This window comes from Agelaius phoeniceus, chromosome 9, assembly GCF_051311805.1.
Source record: "Agelaius phoeniceus isolate bAgePho1 chromosome 9, bAgePho1.hap1, whole genome shotgun sequence".
Lineage (NCBI taxonomy): Eukaryota > Metazoa > Chordata > Aves > Passeriformes > Icteridae > Agelaius > Agelaius phoeniceus.
The window spans coordinates 2,571,326-2,590,815 of record NC_135273.1 but is presented as its reverse complement, the minus strand read 5'-3'; the positions used below and the strand labels follow the sequence as shown (position 1 = coordinate 2,590,815).

The 19,490-nt window shown below is 45.1% G+C and overlaps 2 protein-coding genes across 3 annotated transcripts in view; one reads left to right on the top strand and one right to left on the bottom strand.

Moving 5' to 3' along the window:
- Window positions 1-18,182, bottom strand: part of INSYN2A (inhibitory synaptic factor 2A) — a 41,502-nt gene extending 23,320 nt beyond the window's left edge. Inside the window, exons 1-2 of the mRNA XM_054637086.2 lie at window positions 17,603-18,182; window positions 4,477-5,635 (exon numbers count right to left, since the gene is read on the bottom strand). Coding sequence (XP_054493061.1) covers window positions 4,477-5,630 — 1,154 coding nt within the window. The 5' untranslated portion in view covers window positions 5,631-5,635; window positions 17,603-18,182. The remainder of the gene's footprint in view (window positions 1-4,476; window positions 5,636-17,602) is intronic.
- Window positions 1-19,490, top strand: part of DOCK1 (dedicator of cytokinesis 1) — a 277,666-nt gene that overhangs the window by 117,406 nt on the left and 140,770 nt on the right. The window lies entirely within an intron of this gene.

Here is a 19,490-nt window from a genome sequence, read left to right as displayed (position 1 = left end):
AAATACAAAAAATAAAAAATACCAAAATAAAAATACAGCATCTTCAGAGAGAGAAAGGAGGAAAGAGTTGAGGAGGTGGTTTTGGGGATAATGAAATGAGTGTGACCATTTCAGAGATGATTCCAGGCAGAATGGATGGATGTAAAAAGGTCACAGCAGGAAATAAAGGCACTCATCACAGTCCTCATCCCAAGCTGTTCTTACAGTGTCCCAAAACCTGCAGTCACTCAGAATATGACACAATTTGTGCATCCCAGATGCAATTTGCTCTATTCTTTCTGCTTTTCATGTATTTATTTCTAGTGAGCTGTCTTTTGTAGTTAAGCTTATCTGTTGTGTCCCTCCATTTCCAGGTTTTCTCTTAGAAATGATCCCGTTAAACCTTCCCTTTGCCAGGGCTGTAATTGAAAACAAAAGCAAAACAAAGCCATTGAGGGGGGAAATCCCAACCCAAGCCCTGTGCTGTCATTCCTGCAGCTCACACATCACTCCCAAGGGCTGTGCTTGCAGAGGCTCTGCTCTTGTGAACTCTTTTAAGCTTCCTTTTCTCCACTGTGAAATAAGGACCTCCAGTCTGGAAGGTGAGGGGTTGGAGGTTGTTCCTGCCTTGATTTGCTCAGTCTCCTTGGTCTGCTCTGAACAGCAGGGCTGGGAGCAGAGCAAACAGCCCAGGCAATAATTGCTTTGGCTCCCCGACTTGGATTTGCCACCTCTGCTGAGCAGGAGGATCAGTTTGGGTGACCTTGAGGGCCATTGCTGGCAGTGCTGCTCAGGCAGCACTGGGTGAGGATGCTCCCTGCTCTCCTCTTCTCTTGGGTGCAAACCTCCATCCAGACACACAATATGGGCTTATTTTCTGCTCAGAAATGAGAATGTGAGGCACAAAATTCCCTTAGTCATTGAAAAACATGTGATGACATTTAAATTCCATCCATGACAACGTCTTCGAAGGAGTTTGTTGAGAGCTCTTTAAATTCCTGAACCACTGCTGACTAATAGAGGAATGCAAATTAGCTCTGAAACAGGTTCATTTAACTCTTGTCTGGTGTGTAGCATTTGGCCTGGCAGAGTCAAAATACTGTGACTTGTTTTTGTGTGGCAAATTGAGCACTTTGTTTATTAAAATTGCTGATTTATTGTATAATGAGGAGGGCCCAGATTACTGTTCCTTCCACGGGAAGGATTTAAAGGGCAGGTCACTGCTGTTCTCCAGCAGCAAAGTAATTCTGATTATGTGCTCATCTTCTGTTCTGTATTTCACAGATCTTTGTTAGCCAGGTTTTAGAATGATTAACTTGCATTGTGCTTGCAGTCCCGTCAGCCTTAGTGATGCTCCACACATTTGGCTTCCTAAATTCTCCCTCTGAATGCAGACAAATATGTCTGTAAAGTGAGATCACCGATGATTTATCAGAATAAAACTGGAGCATAAAGCTGGGTTTGTGTTTTAAAGCTGCACCCTGCATCATGTAATATTCAATGGTTTTTTTAACTCTGAGCTGGGACTCTTAATTGAAGCTGCAGCTCTGCACTTCCTTCATGCATGACTTAAGGCATCCAGCAATGTTTGCTGGGATGTAATTTGCTTTTTTTGTAGAAGCTTCCACACAGAGAGGTAGAACAGCCATTTTGCCAAGGATTTAGTAAATAACGATGCACATAACACAGATTTTTAATAATGTCCTTTGAAACTGGGAGGGGGATCACAGTTTCTGTGTTTCTCCTCCTGCTCCAATAGCTTTCCCCTTCCCTTGGAGCAGAGTTGAGTGCTGGCTGTTGTTGCTAATTGCAGATGATGGAGCACTGACATTTTCAAAAGCACACATAGATGATAGGCACCCAAAGGATGAGACTGCTGCCTTCAGAGATGCTGCTACAGTTCTGCTGGCATCGACTCATTTAGTGATGAATTGCAGTAATAGCAGTTCAGGACCTACAGCATATTAGTGAAAATGAATCCACTGAGCACCAGTCCCATGGCACTGCAACAGCACTTAAAGAACACTGATTTCCTTAAAGGCAGAAAAATCTGATTAAGAAATTTAGTTGGGGCTTTGTTTTTTGCTTTTGGTGGTTTTTTTCCTTCATATTTTTTTCCTTTCCCAGCAGTGTGTTATTTGTATTTGTTTCTTGTAGTGTGTTATTCTAAGGAATTTAATGTATATCAGAAAAGCAGGTGAGTTCCATAAGTACAAACATCTCTTGCTGCTCTAGCAGATGGAAGATGCTACAGTAAACAGCAGAACTGCTTTAATTTCTTTATCTAAACTGACCTAAAGCCTGGTTACAACAGGAAAAAAGCTCAACATGCTGGCACTGAGGAGATATGTAACAGTTTACACAGGGTCTGTAGCAAAGATGGTGTCGGATGAATGCAGCAATTGGCAAGAATGACTCTAATAAAAGGATGGGGCAGCCTATTATTGCAGGAGTTGTGTAATTTGAGGGAGCTGGGGATAAAGACAGGCTTTGTGTTAATGATGTGTTGGTGTTTGCAGGAGAACAGAGTGTTCTCCCAGCTCTGGAGAGAGGCATCTCTGCGGAAGGTCCTGAGCACAAAGCTGTGCAGTCTCCTTCCAAATCATCCACAGCCACAAAATCAGAAGGGTCTGGAATGCAGGGACATGAAAACGTGCAAGTGTGCATCTCCCTCCTTCTCCTTCCCTGCCCATCCTGACACCCTGCATGCCCAGCAGGGAGGGAGCAGGTCTGGGATGTGTCTGGGGCACGTGCAGGAGCAGCTGGAGGTGGCTCCGAGTGTGAACCTATTGAACAGGCTCTTCCTGGTCAGATGGAGTCTTGGAAACTCCAGCACATGAGTCTAAGAGGCTGTAAAGATATTCTAAACTGGGATTTATGGACAATTTCACCATTTTAGAGCTAATACAGCTTAGTTGGGGTGACAGCTGCAGAGGAATTATCTGAAGACAATCCTGGATAGTTTGGCCAAGATCTGTTTTGTGCCAAGTACTCCTAACATTGGCTGCAGTAACAGCTCTGCTCTGTCAGGGCAATAAAAAGTCTGTGTTTGTTGCACCTGTGGCTGTGCTGTCTTTGGGAAGGGATAAAATCTGGATATGTAATTGTGTGGAGGAAGCAGAGTATTTATAGCAGGTGGCTCTGATGTGGGTGTTTGTGCACTCAGGGTTCTCAACGAGCGGGTGATGAGTTATGATGATGAAATAGTTTTCTGTATTTTGTGATTGGAAAAGCAGCTTGGCACTTCTTGCCAAAGCGCCTGCAGTTTCTTGAAGTTAAGAAAATCAGGGGAGGTTTTTTAAAAATAATAATTTAAAAAAAATTTGAATTATAGAATTATTTTGGTTGGAGAAGATCTTTAAGATCATTGAAACCTGTGTGGCTTTCAGGTAGGCAAAGAAATGTCCCAGTCTGATTATCCAGGACTTGATATTGATAATTGATAAGGATATAAATAATAATATAACCAGCTGTAAAATAAACTAACAACGCAACAGCTGTCTTGATAGCAGGGTCCAACTAAGATGACTTTTTAATGCCAGACGTGTTGAGTTTAAGGATTCACATGATTCCTACATTCCTAAGGAAATTTAAATTAAAGATGTACCTTTCTGACTCAAACAAAAGCAGGTGCTGCTTTTGTAGAATGAGCTGCTGTTTTTTTAATTTTAAAGTCCTGATCACTTCTGGCAAATTATGATTTAACTACAGAAGTATTTCAAAACAAGCAAACAGCACACATATATTTTGAGGTATGTTCACTGAATAATGATGAGGGAACTAAGGTGAGTCAGTCTGCAAAATATTGGTTAAGGTGATAAAAGATGGGTTGAACAGTCCAGGTAAAGACTAAAGGTTGTACTGAGTTACAGTTCAGTACTTATAAAGCCTTATGGGTTAATTTAAATAATGAAAGCTAGGGTTAAACACAATTTTGTTTCTTTCTGCTTGGGTTTGTCATGTTTAGGGCTGTGTGAAAGTTATAAAGAAGACTTTGATATTCAAAGTTTTCATTTCATTTCCTTCTGATAAAAATACCATGAAAAATTCAGGTGAAAGGAAACCAGACGAGATTCATATGCCATTAAGGGAATTACACTGGGAGTTGTAATAATATCCCTTAATCTTAAAAAGGTAAGTCTCTTACAGAATTAAGGTTTTGCTGCTGCTTTTCATGCCGTGTGAGGAATTACGGCTAATGCAAGTTGCTGATGTGAAAACATCCTCGCTAATCCTGTTTGGAGAGCGGCTCGTTCTGTGCTCCTTAGAAAAGGCACAGGAAGATGTATTATGGGCCCTTCGTTAAATAATTACTTAATTACACCCTGGGACTGGCAGATAGCAATCTGAATGCTGCTGGTAGGTTTCTCCTAAAGCAGCAAAACTCCGTGTGAGGAGCGCCACGTGCATAGCAGCAGGGACGCGTTGGCATCAGCAAACTCAAGGTCGAAAAGACATTTCAATCAGCTCATACTCATTAAAAAGGCTTCTACTCACCCTTCCCTGTGAGCTTCTCCCTTCTCTAGCTCCTGTATAACACCCAACAGCACTTTGATGGTCTCCTGACTAGAGCTGATCAGGTTCTCCATCATCTGAAGCTGCGCTTTCAAGTCCACAACTTCGGTGTGAGGCACGATTTGTTGGCATTCCTGGCTCACGGCCACGGCCGTCCGGCAGGGCTGGCTCTCCTCCATGGGCGCCACGTTGACCTGCAGGCTCTGGTCACTACATTCAGGGGCCGGGCACTGCGCCCGCGCCGCGCACGCTCGGGCATCTCCGGCCGGGGGCTGCACCCCGTTCAGCTGCACCATCCTCTTGTCCTCCTCCTCAGGGCACGGCCCCCAGTCGCCCAGGCCGGGCAGGTCGGGCTGCGAGGCCGGCAGGTAAACTGTGGCCACTTCAGTCTTGAAGACCCTCCCGTGGAGGGGCTGGGCGGCCTCGTCGCTCCCCAGCCGCGCCGCCGCCGCTCTGCCCCGGCCGGGCGGCCGCGCCGGCTCCTCCTCGCTGGGCTCGGCCAAGTTGGGTGGAGGAGGACGAGGCTCTTTGGGAGAGCTGTGCAAACTGCTGCTTTTCCAGGCTTCGGCGCCGTTGTCGTGCGCGGCGCGCTCGGAGATGTGGGAGATGAACTCGGCCGTCTGCAGGCTGCCGGCCTTCCTGCCCCAGGCCGCGGCCTCGCCCGGGCCCCGGCCCTCCCTGTCCTTCACCTCGATCAGGAACCCGTTGTTCTCGCTCGGTAACGTGTCCACGGTCGCGGCGCTTTTCAGAATATTCCCTTTTTTCCGGTCCAGAGGGAAGGTCTGGTAGCACTTTTTGAGATCAGGGGAAGTCTGGACTCCTGTGCTCTTGGTGACGTTAGGGATGGACCTGCGGGCGGGCACCGTCATGTACTTGCGATAGGCCGTCTTGTAGGAGATGGCCTTGGCCTCCCTCTTGTCGGGGTCCTGCGTGGAGGAGGTGGAGAGCTGCTTGTCCCTCTGCTCGTTCTGGGCCTCGCAGATATCCTTAAACCTCACCTGGAGGGCTTTGTTCCGTTTCTTGATCTGCCGGTTGGGATCCAGCGCGTATTTCATCTCCAGCGCCAGGGAAGCCGCGGGCTCGACGTCGCTGTCCGAGGCGGTGAGTAAGCATTTGCTGGGCTCCTTACTCACCATGATGCCTGCAGCCAAAAACAGTGCAAAAAGCTTCATGTTACAACAAAAATGTTACTTTTTCCCCTGAGGTTTCTGCAATATTTAAGCCACGTTCCTGTGATCCCACTGAAATGGATGTGACTCGCGACCGATGCGCTCGATTCCGTCGAGTCACAGCCCTTGGTGATTTTCTAGAGATTTGTATCTTAATAATGTTTTCTCTCGATCTGCTGTGAATACCTGCTCCTCAGAGAGGAGGTTTCCTGGTGCCAGAAGTTTTTTCACAACTATTTTCCCAGGATAGGACAGTGGCTGTCATGACAGGGCTTCCCAGGAAGCAATTTCCTTCAGGAATATGTGCTCCCAGGAAGCCAGTCCTCTGAATTTACCTGATAGTTAGTAAAAATTACAGGGAAATTGAAAACCAACTGTCTTTGTCCAAGCGAAGAAAAGTTGAGAGCTCTGCCCACCCTTAATTCTCTTTTAATGCAAATATTTAGAAGCAATAAATGTCCAACTGGCAATATTTTTCGTGTGCTTGCTTACCAAACACATTTCTGCTGTGTAATGTATTCAGCATTCTTTGCAAGGAGTTAGTTGGTCGTTAGAGGTGTCATTATCTGGATTTTTGTAAAACTAAATACAGATTAATTATTATTAGCAACTTGTTGGTAGTGCTGGGTGTGTAAAATTTATGAATTAGTGAAGTTTTGGAGGAAGTCAGCAGTGCATCAATTAAGGTTTTGCTTCAAATGCAAAACAACTCATCCGTTCCTAGAAGCAGTAATGTGCCTTTATGATACAGCTGCTTGTCCCAAAAAATCCTAAAGCACTAAAAACCTCCAAACCTGTGATGAATCACAGAAATTACTTAATCTGTCATTGAAATATAAGCTCCTCCTCAAGGAGTAGAAGATGCCAACTGCTTAATACAGCATTTACCCAAAAAAACCCCAAACCCCAGTGGTTGTACAGATCATAGGAGATCTGGAGTAGCTGCATAATTAAGATTTCATTTTTACACCTCATTTGAAGTTGTAATTTTTACTTTCCTGTTGTGCAAATTTCTCCCTGAGACTTGCTGAATTACCAAATTCCCACTTAATCCAAACATTCTGCATATATCTCCTGCTGAAACCCTCAGAGGGACTTGGGAGTATAATGTAAAACAAGTAAAGGGACTTTCAGGTGTACTTGAAATATGTTTTTAATTAAAATTCCTTTGTCTATTTAATAAAATACGTGAAACTCTTGAAGAGTTAAGTGCCATAATAGCATCTGTTTTAGAAAGCCAACTCAGGGGCACAAGGGAATGAATCCTTGACTAGTCTATATTTAAAGTAAGAAAGCTTAATGGGGAAATAATTTTCAGTGGAAAACTGAATGTTTATGAGGCTTAAAAGTAAAAGTAACACTTCCCTAAAGACACACACAGATGTGCATGGCACAGAGTCCAAGGTTGGACTTCTGGGTCAAAAATCCCATGAAAATACGTCATTACTTAATGTTTTTTTCATGTTTAAATGCCCTGGCCCTGGTAATTTGTGAAGAGGGAACTGAAATATTCCAGAATCCCCCTAGTTTGCCTTTTTCTGTCTGACTTGTGATGCTCAGGGAGTGGTCAGGGAGCAGCAGTCGTTGGAGAAGGGGAAGAAGTTTTTCTGTGACTCTGATGTAGTGCAAAGTCTGCAGAAGAAGCAAAAAGAAGAGAAAATTCAGGACAAAACCACTCAAATAATGGAATCCGAGATTGCCAGATCCCAGTTTTCAACTGGTTATTTTATACATAGAAGCCAATGATCTGATACCAAGGTGACCAAGTCCCTGTTTTGGGGGAAAAGAGAGAATAAAATGGAAATTCTAAGGGGGAGTCTAAAGATAAAAGCAGAGTAGGGAGTGAGATCAGTTATCCCTGTGCCCTTAACACATGAGGGGCAGATTTTGAGGGGAATAAATCAGCTACATTTGAATGTCAGGAATTTTCTGTTCCAGTTGAGTTGGTCGTAGGGGAACATCAGTGTCCTGTCCTGGCTGCTTTGGGCTGTGTTTTAATTGTAATTGTGTTTGTGAGTGCCTTTATTTGAGGGGCATTTGCAAACAGAGCAGGTAGGGCCATCCATCTTTTTGTCTACCTAGGGCTGGAATTTGGGAAGTTTTAATGGAAATAGTGCTGGCTAAGATACAAACCCAGTCCTTTAGCTTGCAGCTGGACCACATAAAAATCTATTGTAAAACTGCTGTCAAACACCAAACCTCTGCACTTCAGAACTACTGGGAGCAAATTTTCCACAACAGTCTGGTAAATGAATGAGTTGACCAAAAAAAAACCCTAAATACAAGAGCATAACAGCCATTACAGCCATTAGTTCCAAATCTGCCAGTGGGAGTTTCTGAGCTCCCAAGAAATTGTGGCAAAAATGAAATCCTGCATTCACAAAGATCTGAAATATTCAGTAATTGTGTCTGAAAAAGCCATGTTTTTCCCCAAAAAGGCTACAAAAATTGGCTTGTAGCTCTGAAAGTCACCATCTCTTAGGATTCCTTGGAGATGTCAAAGTGAGTTTTTGGGCACTTGGTTATTTGACAGCAGGATCCATTAACATGCAATTTATTTTCAAGTATTGGCTTGATATTTCATTAGTGTCTGTGATCTGTCTCAATTTTCAGATTATTTTACCTCCCACTTGAATCCCATCATTTGTGGGGGCTGGGTTTGTTTGGGATGATTTCCCATGGAATTCATGGAGTCCACAGCCCAGCTGAAACCAAGAGTCTGCAGATATCCTCCAGAGCAGATAAATGGGGAGCTTCATTCTGCAGTTAATTTTGAGCATGTCTTTAATAGCCAATAAATTGATTCTTCACCAAATTGCTTCTCTCCCTTTCCCAACTGCACAGGCCTGATTGATTTAGCTGATCCAGAGTTTTTTATTCCCACTAGTAGCTAGGAGTAATAATTTTAGAGATATCTGTGATTAGGAATGACAACAACCAAAAGAAGCAGATTTTTTTTTTAAGCCTTGCTCGGATCCTGGTGTCTCTGAGGGGAACTCTCTGTGCTCAGCTGATAAAAGAACAGTTGAGGAAAGAGTCAATGGTGAGTTAAACACTTCACAGGGAAGAGGTAATTAAATATTTCCTGTTTGGTTTCATTTTTGGTTTGGACAAAGTGTTGCCTCCTGTGTTGCCTTCTTCAGGCACTGCCACGGTGTTGTCTCTGCAGGGTTTTTGGGTACTTGAAGAAACTCCTGAGCTGGAGTTCCTCAGTTTATGGCTCGTGCTGTCAGGGGGGTAATAAAGCCTTTGAATTTGAATTTTAGTTGCAGATGCCAATTACATGCAGATAATAGAGTTCAACTTTTTATCTGTACTTACTTTAAACAAAGAGCTGGTTTGCTAATCTAAATATTTAAGTAATCACATGCTTAGTTTTTCAGTTTTTAGCCTTGATTTTTTATAAACTTGTGGCTGATTACCCTTAAGCAGCATCCCTCTGTGTCTGAATATGGAAATAAACTATTAAATAATAATAATTATAATAAATAAATAATAATAACAGAATAACAATGAAAATAATAATAATAATAATAATAATAATAACAATAATAATAATAACTAAAAAGTGATAATAATAATAACTACTAAAAAGTGATGCACAGAGAAGCTTTGAGTGGGTATAAAATCTTTGGGCAATTATGGAAACCACCAGTTAGGTGGCACAAATCTTTGCAGGACCTTCACTCTGCATCCCAAACTCTGCAGAGTCACTGCTCTGGGAGGAGAATTACAGTGTGGAATTTACCAGACTGATTGGTTAATGAGGGGAGAGGAGATTTGGAACTCACCTTGCAATTTCCATTTTATCTCTGTCAGTTTTATGACACAGAAGCAGATTCAGGATGTGTTAATACGCAGAGTGGGCTTAAACTTTGCAGGTTCCAAATGCAGATGAAAGGCACAGATTTCAGTCCTTGGGTTTCCAGAGCAAGGGAAGCCTTTGGAGATGCAGCTGGAAACATCTGGGCACTTATTAAGAGCACACAGGATTTTGTGGAGGGATGGATTGGCTTAAAATAATGCAGGGAATTGCAAATAATTGGCTTTTTGCACGGAAAGTGGGAAGGGATCTGCAGCATCTTTAGGCTTCTGGATATTTCCAGGCTGGACATTCTCCTGAGAAATCCCCACTGCCTCAGATAAAATTATATATGCCTAAATACCACCTTAAACCACTTACTTTTCAAAAACTGTTTGATGTCTCTAAGTCATAAGTGTATCCATGGAATGTTTATCCAATTATACTGTTAAAAATAAAGAGCAAAAAGAAACTTGGATTTACTTTGTAGAAACAAACCCAATATAGAAACCTAATGTTAATTCTAAATATCTCATAGATTTTTGACTTCATTAAATGAGTATTTTTATTCTTTTCAAAGGAATCTAATTGTTAATTATCTGACAGTGTTATGCTAGAAACTTGAAAATTATTTAGTATCGTTCTAAAAGTAATGTCCAGTAATGAAGACTGTCATGATATAAACATTAGGAAATATGAATTATCTTAGGCAGTTTTTAATTACAGAAGTTATTTGCAGAAACTTTGCCTGTGTTAGGAAATTTTGGAGGGTTTTAATACAAAAGGACTGAGGAGAAATTCTGACTTCCAGATAAATCTGAGGATTGTAGGTATTCCCAGTTTTTAGGGGATAAAAAATACTGATGAGAGGATTGTTAGGAAAACTGCTGGGGTAGCCCAGCCTGTCTTTATTCCATCACAGAATCGTTCATGTAGAATAACAGACTTAGCAGTGCTGCTAAATGTCAAACCAGGATTTTTTTTTTTAACTCTGTTTTGAAACCCTGCGGCGCTGAACTTGATTTTTGTCTCTCTTGAACTTCCTTATTTATTGCTCAATACCCAAGTCATCCTTACTGCTGCATTTTTCCAAGTGCCTTGGAAGTCTTCCTTTGGAATTATCCGGATCCTGTGGCATTGGATTTGTCTTTTCCCCCTCCCATCCATTGGCAGGCTCTGTGAGAATGATGTATAAAGTCATAGCTTATGGCTGAGATACCCAATAAATGCCTTTAAATGCTCTTGTGAGCTTCAGCTTCAGAACTAAGTGGCAACAAATAAAATGTACGATTTAATAAGCCTGGAGACTTTTAGATAAAACAGGAATCTATTGGAGGATAAACTACTTAAAATTTTCCTTACAAACCAAGCCAGTTTCCCTGAATGAAGCTGGTAGAGGCAATTTTCTTTAATTCTGACATCTCTACTATGCTTTTGCAACACAAATTTTAATAATACTTAGGTTTTGTTGCTTCCTATATTGTTCCGTGCATAAAATTAAAAGGAATCCATTCAATGTGATAAAATTCTGGAAAATAAGGGTTCTTTTCCCCATAACAGAATTTTGCAAGGAATAGCACCATTAACAGGAGATTTGCACTTGCACTAAAAGCAGTGTGGACTTATGGGGTGAGTTAATAACTATTAACTTCCCAGTGGAACAAACACAGTATAACAAGGTAGTCCATGTGAATTCAGAGTGTTCTGATCTCAAACATTTGCTGGGATTTAGTGGATTGGAAAAAAATAATGCCTCTGTGACGAGAGTGATGCTGATTTCTCTCCCTGTGCTCTGCAGCTCTGGCTCTCAGGACGAGAGCAGGGAAGGTTTCTTTAGCATTATTTTGTTTTTTCATGAAAATCTGGGCAAGGCTTTGTCCCTGCTCCAGGGGGAGGAAGAAGAGCAGGATGCTGCTGAGGAGGGGTTGCTAGGAGAATCCCTAATAGTTCTGCTCACAATCTTCTGGCTTGCAGGAGTGCAAAAGCCACAGGACTTGCACTGGAAGGTTTTTCATTTTTATGGGACTTTCTGGTAAATAATTGAAAGGGCAGGTTGTTAAAAACAAGGGTTTAAGGCAGTTCCTTATTGGCATTACTGTTGAATACTAAGTTTAATTGTTCTTAGTTGACATCAATAGGTTTTGTGGGTGTTTAAGGGGAAAAAAAAAAGCAGGCAAATGACAGGGAAAAAGCAGTGCTGCTCTTTAGCTTTGACCAACAGGGTTGTAAAACTGTCAGACCTCTGCACAGAGGGAGCTGAATGCTGAGAACACAGAATCATGGAATGGTTTGGGTTGGAAAAGCCCTTAAAGACCATCCCATTCCACCCCTGCCATGGCAGGGACACCTTCCACTGTCCCAGGCTGCTCCCAGCCCTGTCCAGCCTGGCCTTGGGCACTGCCAGGGATGATCAGACTGTGAGCACCTCCAGGAACTGCAGCTGGTTTTGTTCATCAGAGATTTTCAAGTGTTGGGTGAAGAGGATAAAGCAGCTAAGCAGGTCCCAGCTCCAGGCTTCCATCCTGCATCCTTCATTTTGCTCTGAGGTCAGAGCATTCCCTTGGGAATGCAGGGGCTCCTACAGATGGAGGTGACAGTGACAGTCCTGGGGTCGGTGCTTTTAAGGCATCAGAGCCTTGTCAGCTCTTCTGCTTGGATCAGGGTTCCAGGCAGACAGGCTTGGGAGGGTGTGAAGTGTTGTTGAACAGCTCAGCTGGGTAATTTAGGTCTAAAACCTGACATCATTAGCAGGATATTAATTAGGGAATAGAATCTGTCTAGATGGGTTTCTGCACTCCACTGCTGGCAGCAGTCACCACCAAGTAAGAGCTGTGTCATTTGTCACCTTGAGGAGCACATTCCTGAAGTTTCTGGTTTCAGGCAGGCTCTGGTTCTGCTGGAATTCTGAAATATCCATGTACAGGTGGATCTGAGTGTGCTGGTGTTGGGGAAATTGCACAGATCAGTCTGACTCCTGCTAGAGCACTGCACAAAAATTCCCATTAGTTACCCAAAAAGAGTTCTAGTAGAACAAAAAGCTTCAGTTGCCGAGGAGAATTACAGACCCTAAAGCTGCAAAACTTCCTCAAAGCTGGATCTAAGATGCTTTTGAAATCCTGGGAAGGAAGAGCCAACGTCTTGTGTGAGGGGAAGTCGTCTTAAACTCCCCCAATCCCAGGTTCTCATCAAACAGGAGGACTCTGGGAGAGGGCTGATGGAAATTGCTCATTCCAGGGAACACAGCTTTGGTGCCACACAGTTTTGGTGGGAAGAACTACGTGGGAAATGAAGAAGGAAGCAAATACAGTGTGGAGTTGCTGAGTATGTTGCTCCCAGGTGTTGTGGAACTGGGATAATGTGGAAGAGGATTTTTAAATAAACCTGGTGCCCTTCCAACCCAAACCACTCCGTGATTCTGGCTTTTAGGATGGATTGTTTGTGATAGGGATGATTAAGAAGTTTATTAAAGTAATAATTAAAGACCCTCTCAAGGATATTTTTTGGCTGGGGAAGGCACCACAACTGGCCACCAGACAGATAATTTGAATCACTTTTCTTGTGGCTTGGAGGAATGTGAATGCAGGAATGTACCTTGTTCTTCTCACCAACCTGCTCCACAAAACCACACGGATTCCTCTGGAATTCAGCAGTTTAGGCTCAGTCTCCAGAAGGGATCAGTGTTATCACTGTGAGCAGGCAGTTCAAGCATAATTTCTGCTGAATTACTCTCTCTCCAGCAGTGGGATGTTTTATCTGTCTCTTTGTCAGCTCTGTAGAGATATGGCTGTGTTTTATTTGCCGATGGCCTTGATACACAGCAATGTATGCAACTGATCCACAAGTTAAATTTGTGTACTGGATATCTCCTCATTCATTTCTCCTCTCTATTTGCAGGAGAGAATAATGAATATCATAACAAAATAGATATGAACAACCAATTACTAATGGTTGGAAGGAGACTTTGGGCTTGTTGTAGATTTTGTGCTTATTTATAGATTAAGGATTTTACTGAATTCCCTCTTCTTCCTTCTCCCAGGAAGTAACCAACCAAACCAAAACTACTTGTGTTATGAACTTTTAAAATACAGTCCTGAAGTCACACACCTGCTTAAATGGGTTTCTCTTGGGCATCAGAGAGCTCCTGTTCCAGCTTTTAAAAAGTCATTTACACCATGGTTGGGCTTTATAAGCTTTGGCCTCACCAAAATTGTTCCAAGCAATGCAATCACAGCCTTGACACGAGAATTGGGAGAAAAAAATGAAAGAGGAGAGAAGGGCAGCTGTAAAACAAGCAGGAAAGGTAGGCAAGAGCACAAAACAAGTAACTATTTTTTGTTTTTGGTGAGCTTGTGACAATTCCTGCTCGCTCAGACCAGATGGAAGGAGCTTCCTCTGCTTTTGTTTTTAAATGGGTTTAATTCAGTAACTACGTGGGCTTTATTTATAGGCTTGCTCCAGCAATCATGGGCAGGCAAAAATAACAGCAGCAACCTGCTTCTCCTGCCCATGGATGTGACAAACATGAGTTAAAGCTGGGGTTTCTGAGATGTTTAACAACTATTTTTGATATGGGCTGAGTCTGAGACCAGAAATCAGCAGCTCTGGGGAGAGGGACACGGTAGAGCTCAGCATTTCCCTGTCAGGACAGAAATCTGTTGTTATGATTTAGAAGTTTGGATCTGCACCTAAACATAGACTTGAAGGTGTTCACTCTTTTTAATCCATCTCTGTTTAATTCAGACTTTGAAAATTGCCCTGACTCCTCTATGCTGCTATGTATCAAATCCAGTGGATTTCGCTGGAAAAACTGGAGTAACATCAGGCTTGGTGTCTTGTGCCACTAAAGGGGGAGAAAAACGCAAAGAGGACACCAAATGTTGCTGTTTGATCCCTGAATTGTAATTTTTACATGCAGTTCCCTTTGTCTGGGAGACTTGTGCTGGGATGTCTTAATGGGAAGCAGTTTTCAGGCACTGATCACCCTGACACGGAGCAAAAGCATGAACAGAGTGAACTGTTTCAGGAGTATTAAGGGATCACTTTTCTGCCTGAACCTAGTAAAATTGGAGTAAACAGCCTTGAGATGGGCATGTGCCACTACAATAAGAGAATGCTCTGAGCACATTTCTGTGTGGTCAATAACAATTTAAAATCAAGTGTCAATACCCAGGGAGTCATACCTGTGTGTGTTCAGAGGTTATTCAGGATTTTCTAAGCAAGCACCAGCTTTCAGAAGACTGAATGTGGAGTTCCTACTGAATTTACCACTCTGACATTCTTTTTTTTTCTTAAAATATGCTCATGATTTCATTTTCAGAAAGCCTATTTAATTTGCAAACTGATAAGTAAAAATACAAGGGAGTACAGGGCTATAAAATAGATTTGTTGCTTACATGTTTTTTAATATCTCAGACAAATTTTCAGCAGTTCTTTAAACTGTGCTTGTCATAAAGTAGAATATAAGAGCTTTTTATTAATAGCTAGTTCAGATAATCACGTGAATTTTTTATGGGCTCAGATATTCCTAGATTTGCTGTCATTTCTTCAAGTAGGCATGAATTATGGGACTATACATCCCCAGTTCTCCCTGTCCTGTGGTTGGATAAGGAATGGCCTTGAGACATCACAGCTCAAGAGCTCTGTGGAGGTATCCTTAGATTTTAGCAGGGATTTTGGCAAGCTCATAGGTTTCCCTGACTGGTTTCCCCATTAGTCACAGCAAAGGAATGGCATGGCTAAGTTGGCTTTTAAATCCTGCAGAAGCAAACATTAGTGTTGGTATTTCCTTGCCTTCTGCACAATCCCTGGCTGGGTTTGGGATTTTGGGTTCCAGGCAGTGTCCAGTGGTGTCTGGTGCTGCTCTGGGAGGTGACGCACGCTCCGTGACTCGGCACTTGGGCAGCCCTGGGCTGCTTCACCACGTTCTCCTTCCCTGTGCTCCTCTGCACTGAACTTACCACTCTTCTTGCTGAGTTAATTATAGCTAGGTTAGAATATGGAACATGCAGTGTGTGCCCCTCGTGCAGAAATGCTCTGTCAGTGCAGTGGTTAACTGGGGGAACAGGCCGTGAGTATCTCACGAGCTCCTCGTTTGTGAGCTCAGTTAATACAAGGGTGCATTGAATGCTAAGTGCTGGCCCTCTTGGTAAGGAACTGAACACTTTCTCTGGTGGTGCTCCTGCCCAGCTGGTTTTTTATGTGTCAGTCCCAGGGAAAAGCTCTGATTCCATCCAGGATTAGAATTATCTCGAGCATCTAGTTAAAACACACATCGTTAATAATGACGGAGTCCTAAAGAACAAACATTTTTCATCAAGGGCATTGTGACATCCTTACAAAAAAGCCCTAAAAAAAGCTGATTTAGTATCAGCTTTCCCCATCATGTGAAGGGAGGATGCTTTCAATGCAACAGCACCTTAAACTCTGGGGCAGGAATTTTATTTTTGAACTGTTGGAATTAGAACAGTCTCTGGATTAGCAATCTACAGTATGGTTTTCTCCTGGAATCAGGGACCCTATGCCACCACCGTATAGCAGAATATCACCCTCCAGGTGATAAATTAGTAATACCTGAGCCCTGAGATATTCTCATCTAAATATGAATTTTTAATGCCAGGAGAAGGACCCAGCTTTTAACTTAGAACTGTTATTTGTACTCAGAAGGAACAGATCGTTGTAGTCCAGACAGGCAGGCATGAGCAGGCTGGTGGAACACCAAGAGGCATCACACCAAGAGTGAGGAGATCCATTCCTCTCCCTGATTTCCCATTTTTACTATTGGTCTGTTGCCTTGGAATTTGACATTAAATTAATCGCAGTCCATGGCTAGGACATAGTTGCATATCATGTGATTATTTTTATTTATTTATTTAATTATTTTTAGCTAGGAGTTTTTCCATCCAGAAGCCAGATTTTCACCTTGATACATGCAGCATTCCTGGCAGCCCGGTAAATCCGAGCACGATCCGGCACTTAAGAGGAGGGAATAAATGCCCAGTTTATATCAGACATGACCTGTTACTGGTTTGCCTTTCCTTAGCACTTGCCAGCATTCAGCTGGGGGAAAAAAAGAAATGATTCTCCAAGGCTGGGAAAAACAGGTCTTCCCAGACTTGCCGGTCTTAGAGCCTAATGAGTTAAATTCTCCTCCGTGCAGGATTTTAAGCGGCTTAGACACACAAGGTCAAAGCCGAGCGCTCCATTCCCTATTCCGACTCGCGGCTGCGAGGGGGGCACAGCTCCCTTGGGACGGAGCCCTCGGGAGACGGTGACATAAGCAGGGAATAAATTCCCCGCTCCCAGCAGTGCAAGCTGTCCCTGTTTTGCCGGGGCCGGCGGCCCCCCCGCCTCCCCGGGCAGATCCCATGGAACTGCAGTCCTGCATCCCTCGCTGCCGTAACTCCCCGTAAACATGGCATTAACAGGCGCCCAGGTCACGGCCACAGGGCTTTTACCGGCGAGGGAGGCACGATGCGATTGCAGAGCTCGGGATGCCTTGCACGATGCAAGGACTGTGACTTTGGGGATGCTTCCCTGCTACCTTTTGTCCCGTTTTCCTGCAGCGTTTCCACGGCATCCCCGATTTCTGTGTGGTCGGTGATGGTGATGGGGACTCGGGTGTGTTAAATCGGGAGAGCCCTGCACACTTCACTGAATAGCAGCAGCTTCAGTCCCCGAGGAGGATTTTTGGGTTGGTTTGGCTTTTAATGAAGTGCCGTAGCGCAAGTTCAGCGATGAACACAGCCCGTGTTCCTCCATCGCCGCTGTACGGACACTTCATTAGGACGGCTGAAGTTAATAAGCAGCGGTAGTTCCTCGCCATCAGCCATGTGAAGAGCCAAAGCACTTCGTGCATCCTCCAAAAATCCTCCAGCTACCCCTCTCCCCTCCCAGGCACCGCTGGAAGGGGAGCAGGCAAAGAAACGCTGGTATTTTTCTAGAAGAAAGTCGCGTATCGGGATATTCTCTCCTTATCTGTCACGAAAGTTATTGGATGCAGGAGCTGTTCGCAGGCAGGCAGATACGCTATTGCATAACGCTGGCGCTCAGCGCCAGCTTTTCTCCTCATCCCTACGAAGTTTTCCGCCGGCAGAACCGGCGGACGAGCGATTTCGGGGGCTCGGGGCGAGCGCCTTACCTTGTGCTTCCTCACGCAGAAGCGGCGGTCTGGGCGAGCATCTCCCTCCAGCCGCCGGGGCGAGCTGGGCGTCAGAGCCTGGGCGCCGGGGCGCATCTGCCGCGGAGCCGCCGAGCCGCCGGAGGAGCCGCAGCCGCCGCCGCCGCCGCCGCGCTCCCCCGCTGCCCTCATGGGCTGCGGCGGGGGCTCGCTGTCGGGGGGTCCCCTCGGCCGGGTCCCCGCCGAGGGGAACTTGTTGAGCGGGACCGGCGGGCGTCCCCCAGCCGGGCGGGAGCGGGGAGGAGGAGCCGGGGGCCGGGCTGGCGGCGGGGGCGGGCGGGGGAGGTGGGATGGAGCGATGGAGCGGCGATGCTCGGCGGCCGCGCACAAGGAGGGGAGAAGCGCGGAGCTGCCGCTCGCAGGCTGGCTGAGAAGCTTGCTTTATTCTTTCTTTATTGCTCTGGTTCCCCTGCGCGGGGGTTCAGTAATAACAGAGCCGTGCACACCGTCCCCGAGCAGCCCAGGTTTCCAGTCGCGCTACGGGAGCGATGGAGCAGCCGCAGAGTGGGTGATGCCGATCCATTGGGAATTTCAGCGAAGCGCTGGGTTAAAGCTACACGGCTGCCTTTTATTGGGAGGGAAAGTGTTTAAGGTGCTAAAGGAGTAGCTGCTCCCATTTGCTTTTAAGCCTTGTATAAAATGGACGCGAGTTCAGAGTGAAGCAGTTTGGCAGAGGAGATTGATAAACGTGATCATCTGCGTAAAACTTGAATCACATCTTTCCTCCTTTTCTCTCATTTTACAGAGGGTTTAGCAATGATGTTTTTCACTTTAAAAAAGCAAAAACTTCGGCGTTAAATAGGTCGTGTGTATTTTACCTGAGTGCTAGACAGAAAATGCCATGAGAGGCACGAGAATTGGTCCGAGTTGGGAAGTGTTGGGTCTGTGCTTCATTTCGAGGTTCCCAGGAGTTTTACTGTTCAATAAATACTTTCCAGCAGGAAAGTCCCCTAGCCCAGGTGCCAGCAGGTGTGGGCCACGGAGTTCTCTGTCACAGCACTGCCTTCACCATGAGCATTATTGATTTTGGGGGTTACTGAAGCGACCCCTGATTTGAACTGGCAGATGAGAGGGGCTGGAGCAGCCCAAGTGCTGCAGCACGACCCCACAGTACAGCAGGCAGGGCGAGCCGAGCTGGGCGCTGGGTGAGTCCGGCCATGCACGGGCACGGTGCAGGAGCAGCCCTGGCTCCAGTCCCGGTGTGTTTGGAGTTATTCAGCTGGGGCAGCCCTTGCAGCGCGGCGCTGCCGCTCGGTGCTGCCGCAGCGGCCGGGGCTCCGCGGTGCCAGCAGCCCGGGCTGGGGCTGGGACAGGGGACCCGCCTGGCTCCGGCTGGCACCCGGTGTGACTCCATCCGTGGGGAGGCAGGCACCGAGAGCCCGGGCGGTGCAGTCGCGGTGAGGCTGTGCAGGAGCGGATCAGAGCCGCGTTCAGCAGAGCAGAGCAGAGCAGAGCAGGCAGTCAGCAGAGGGCAGCTCCGCTGCTCTGCCTGTCTGTACCTGTGCAGGTGCTCCCGCTGCCCTCTTCCCTCTGCTCCTTATCCCTGCTCCTGATCCCTGAACGAGGGTGCCAGGCTGTGCCCTCCACACCACCCGCTGCTCTGCCCCGGGCTAGGAACTGTGACACGGCTTGGACCACACTCAGCATCTCTCATGGTATTTTATCAGATTTTTTTTTTTTTTTTCCCAAAGAACTTCAATATCGAGCTGCTTATTGATGCAACAGCAGCCACCCCGCTGTTATTTTTTTTTTTCTTTCTGTTTTTCTTTCCAGCAGCGCTGACTTGCTGTATTCCAGGTCCTCTGTGGATTTCTCTCTATAAAAATAAATGTGGTTTTTGGCTGCAGCC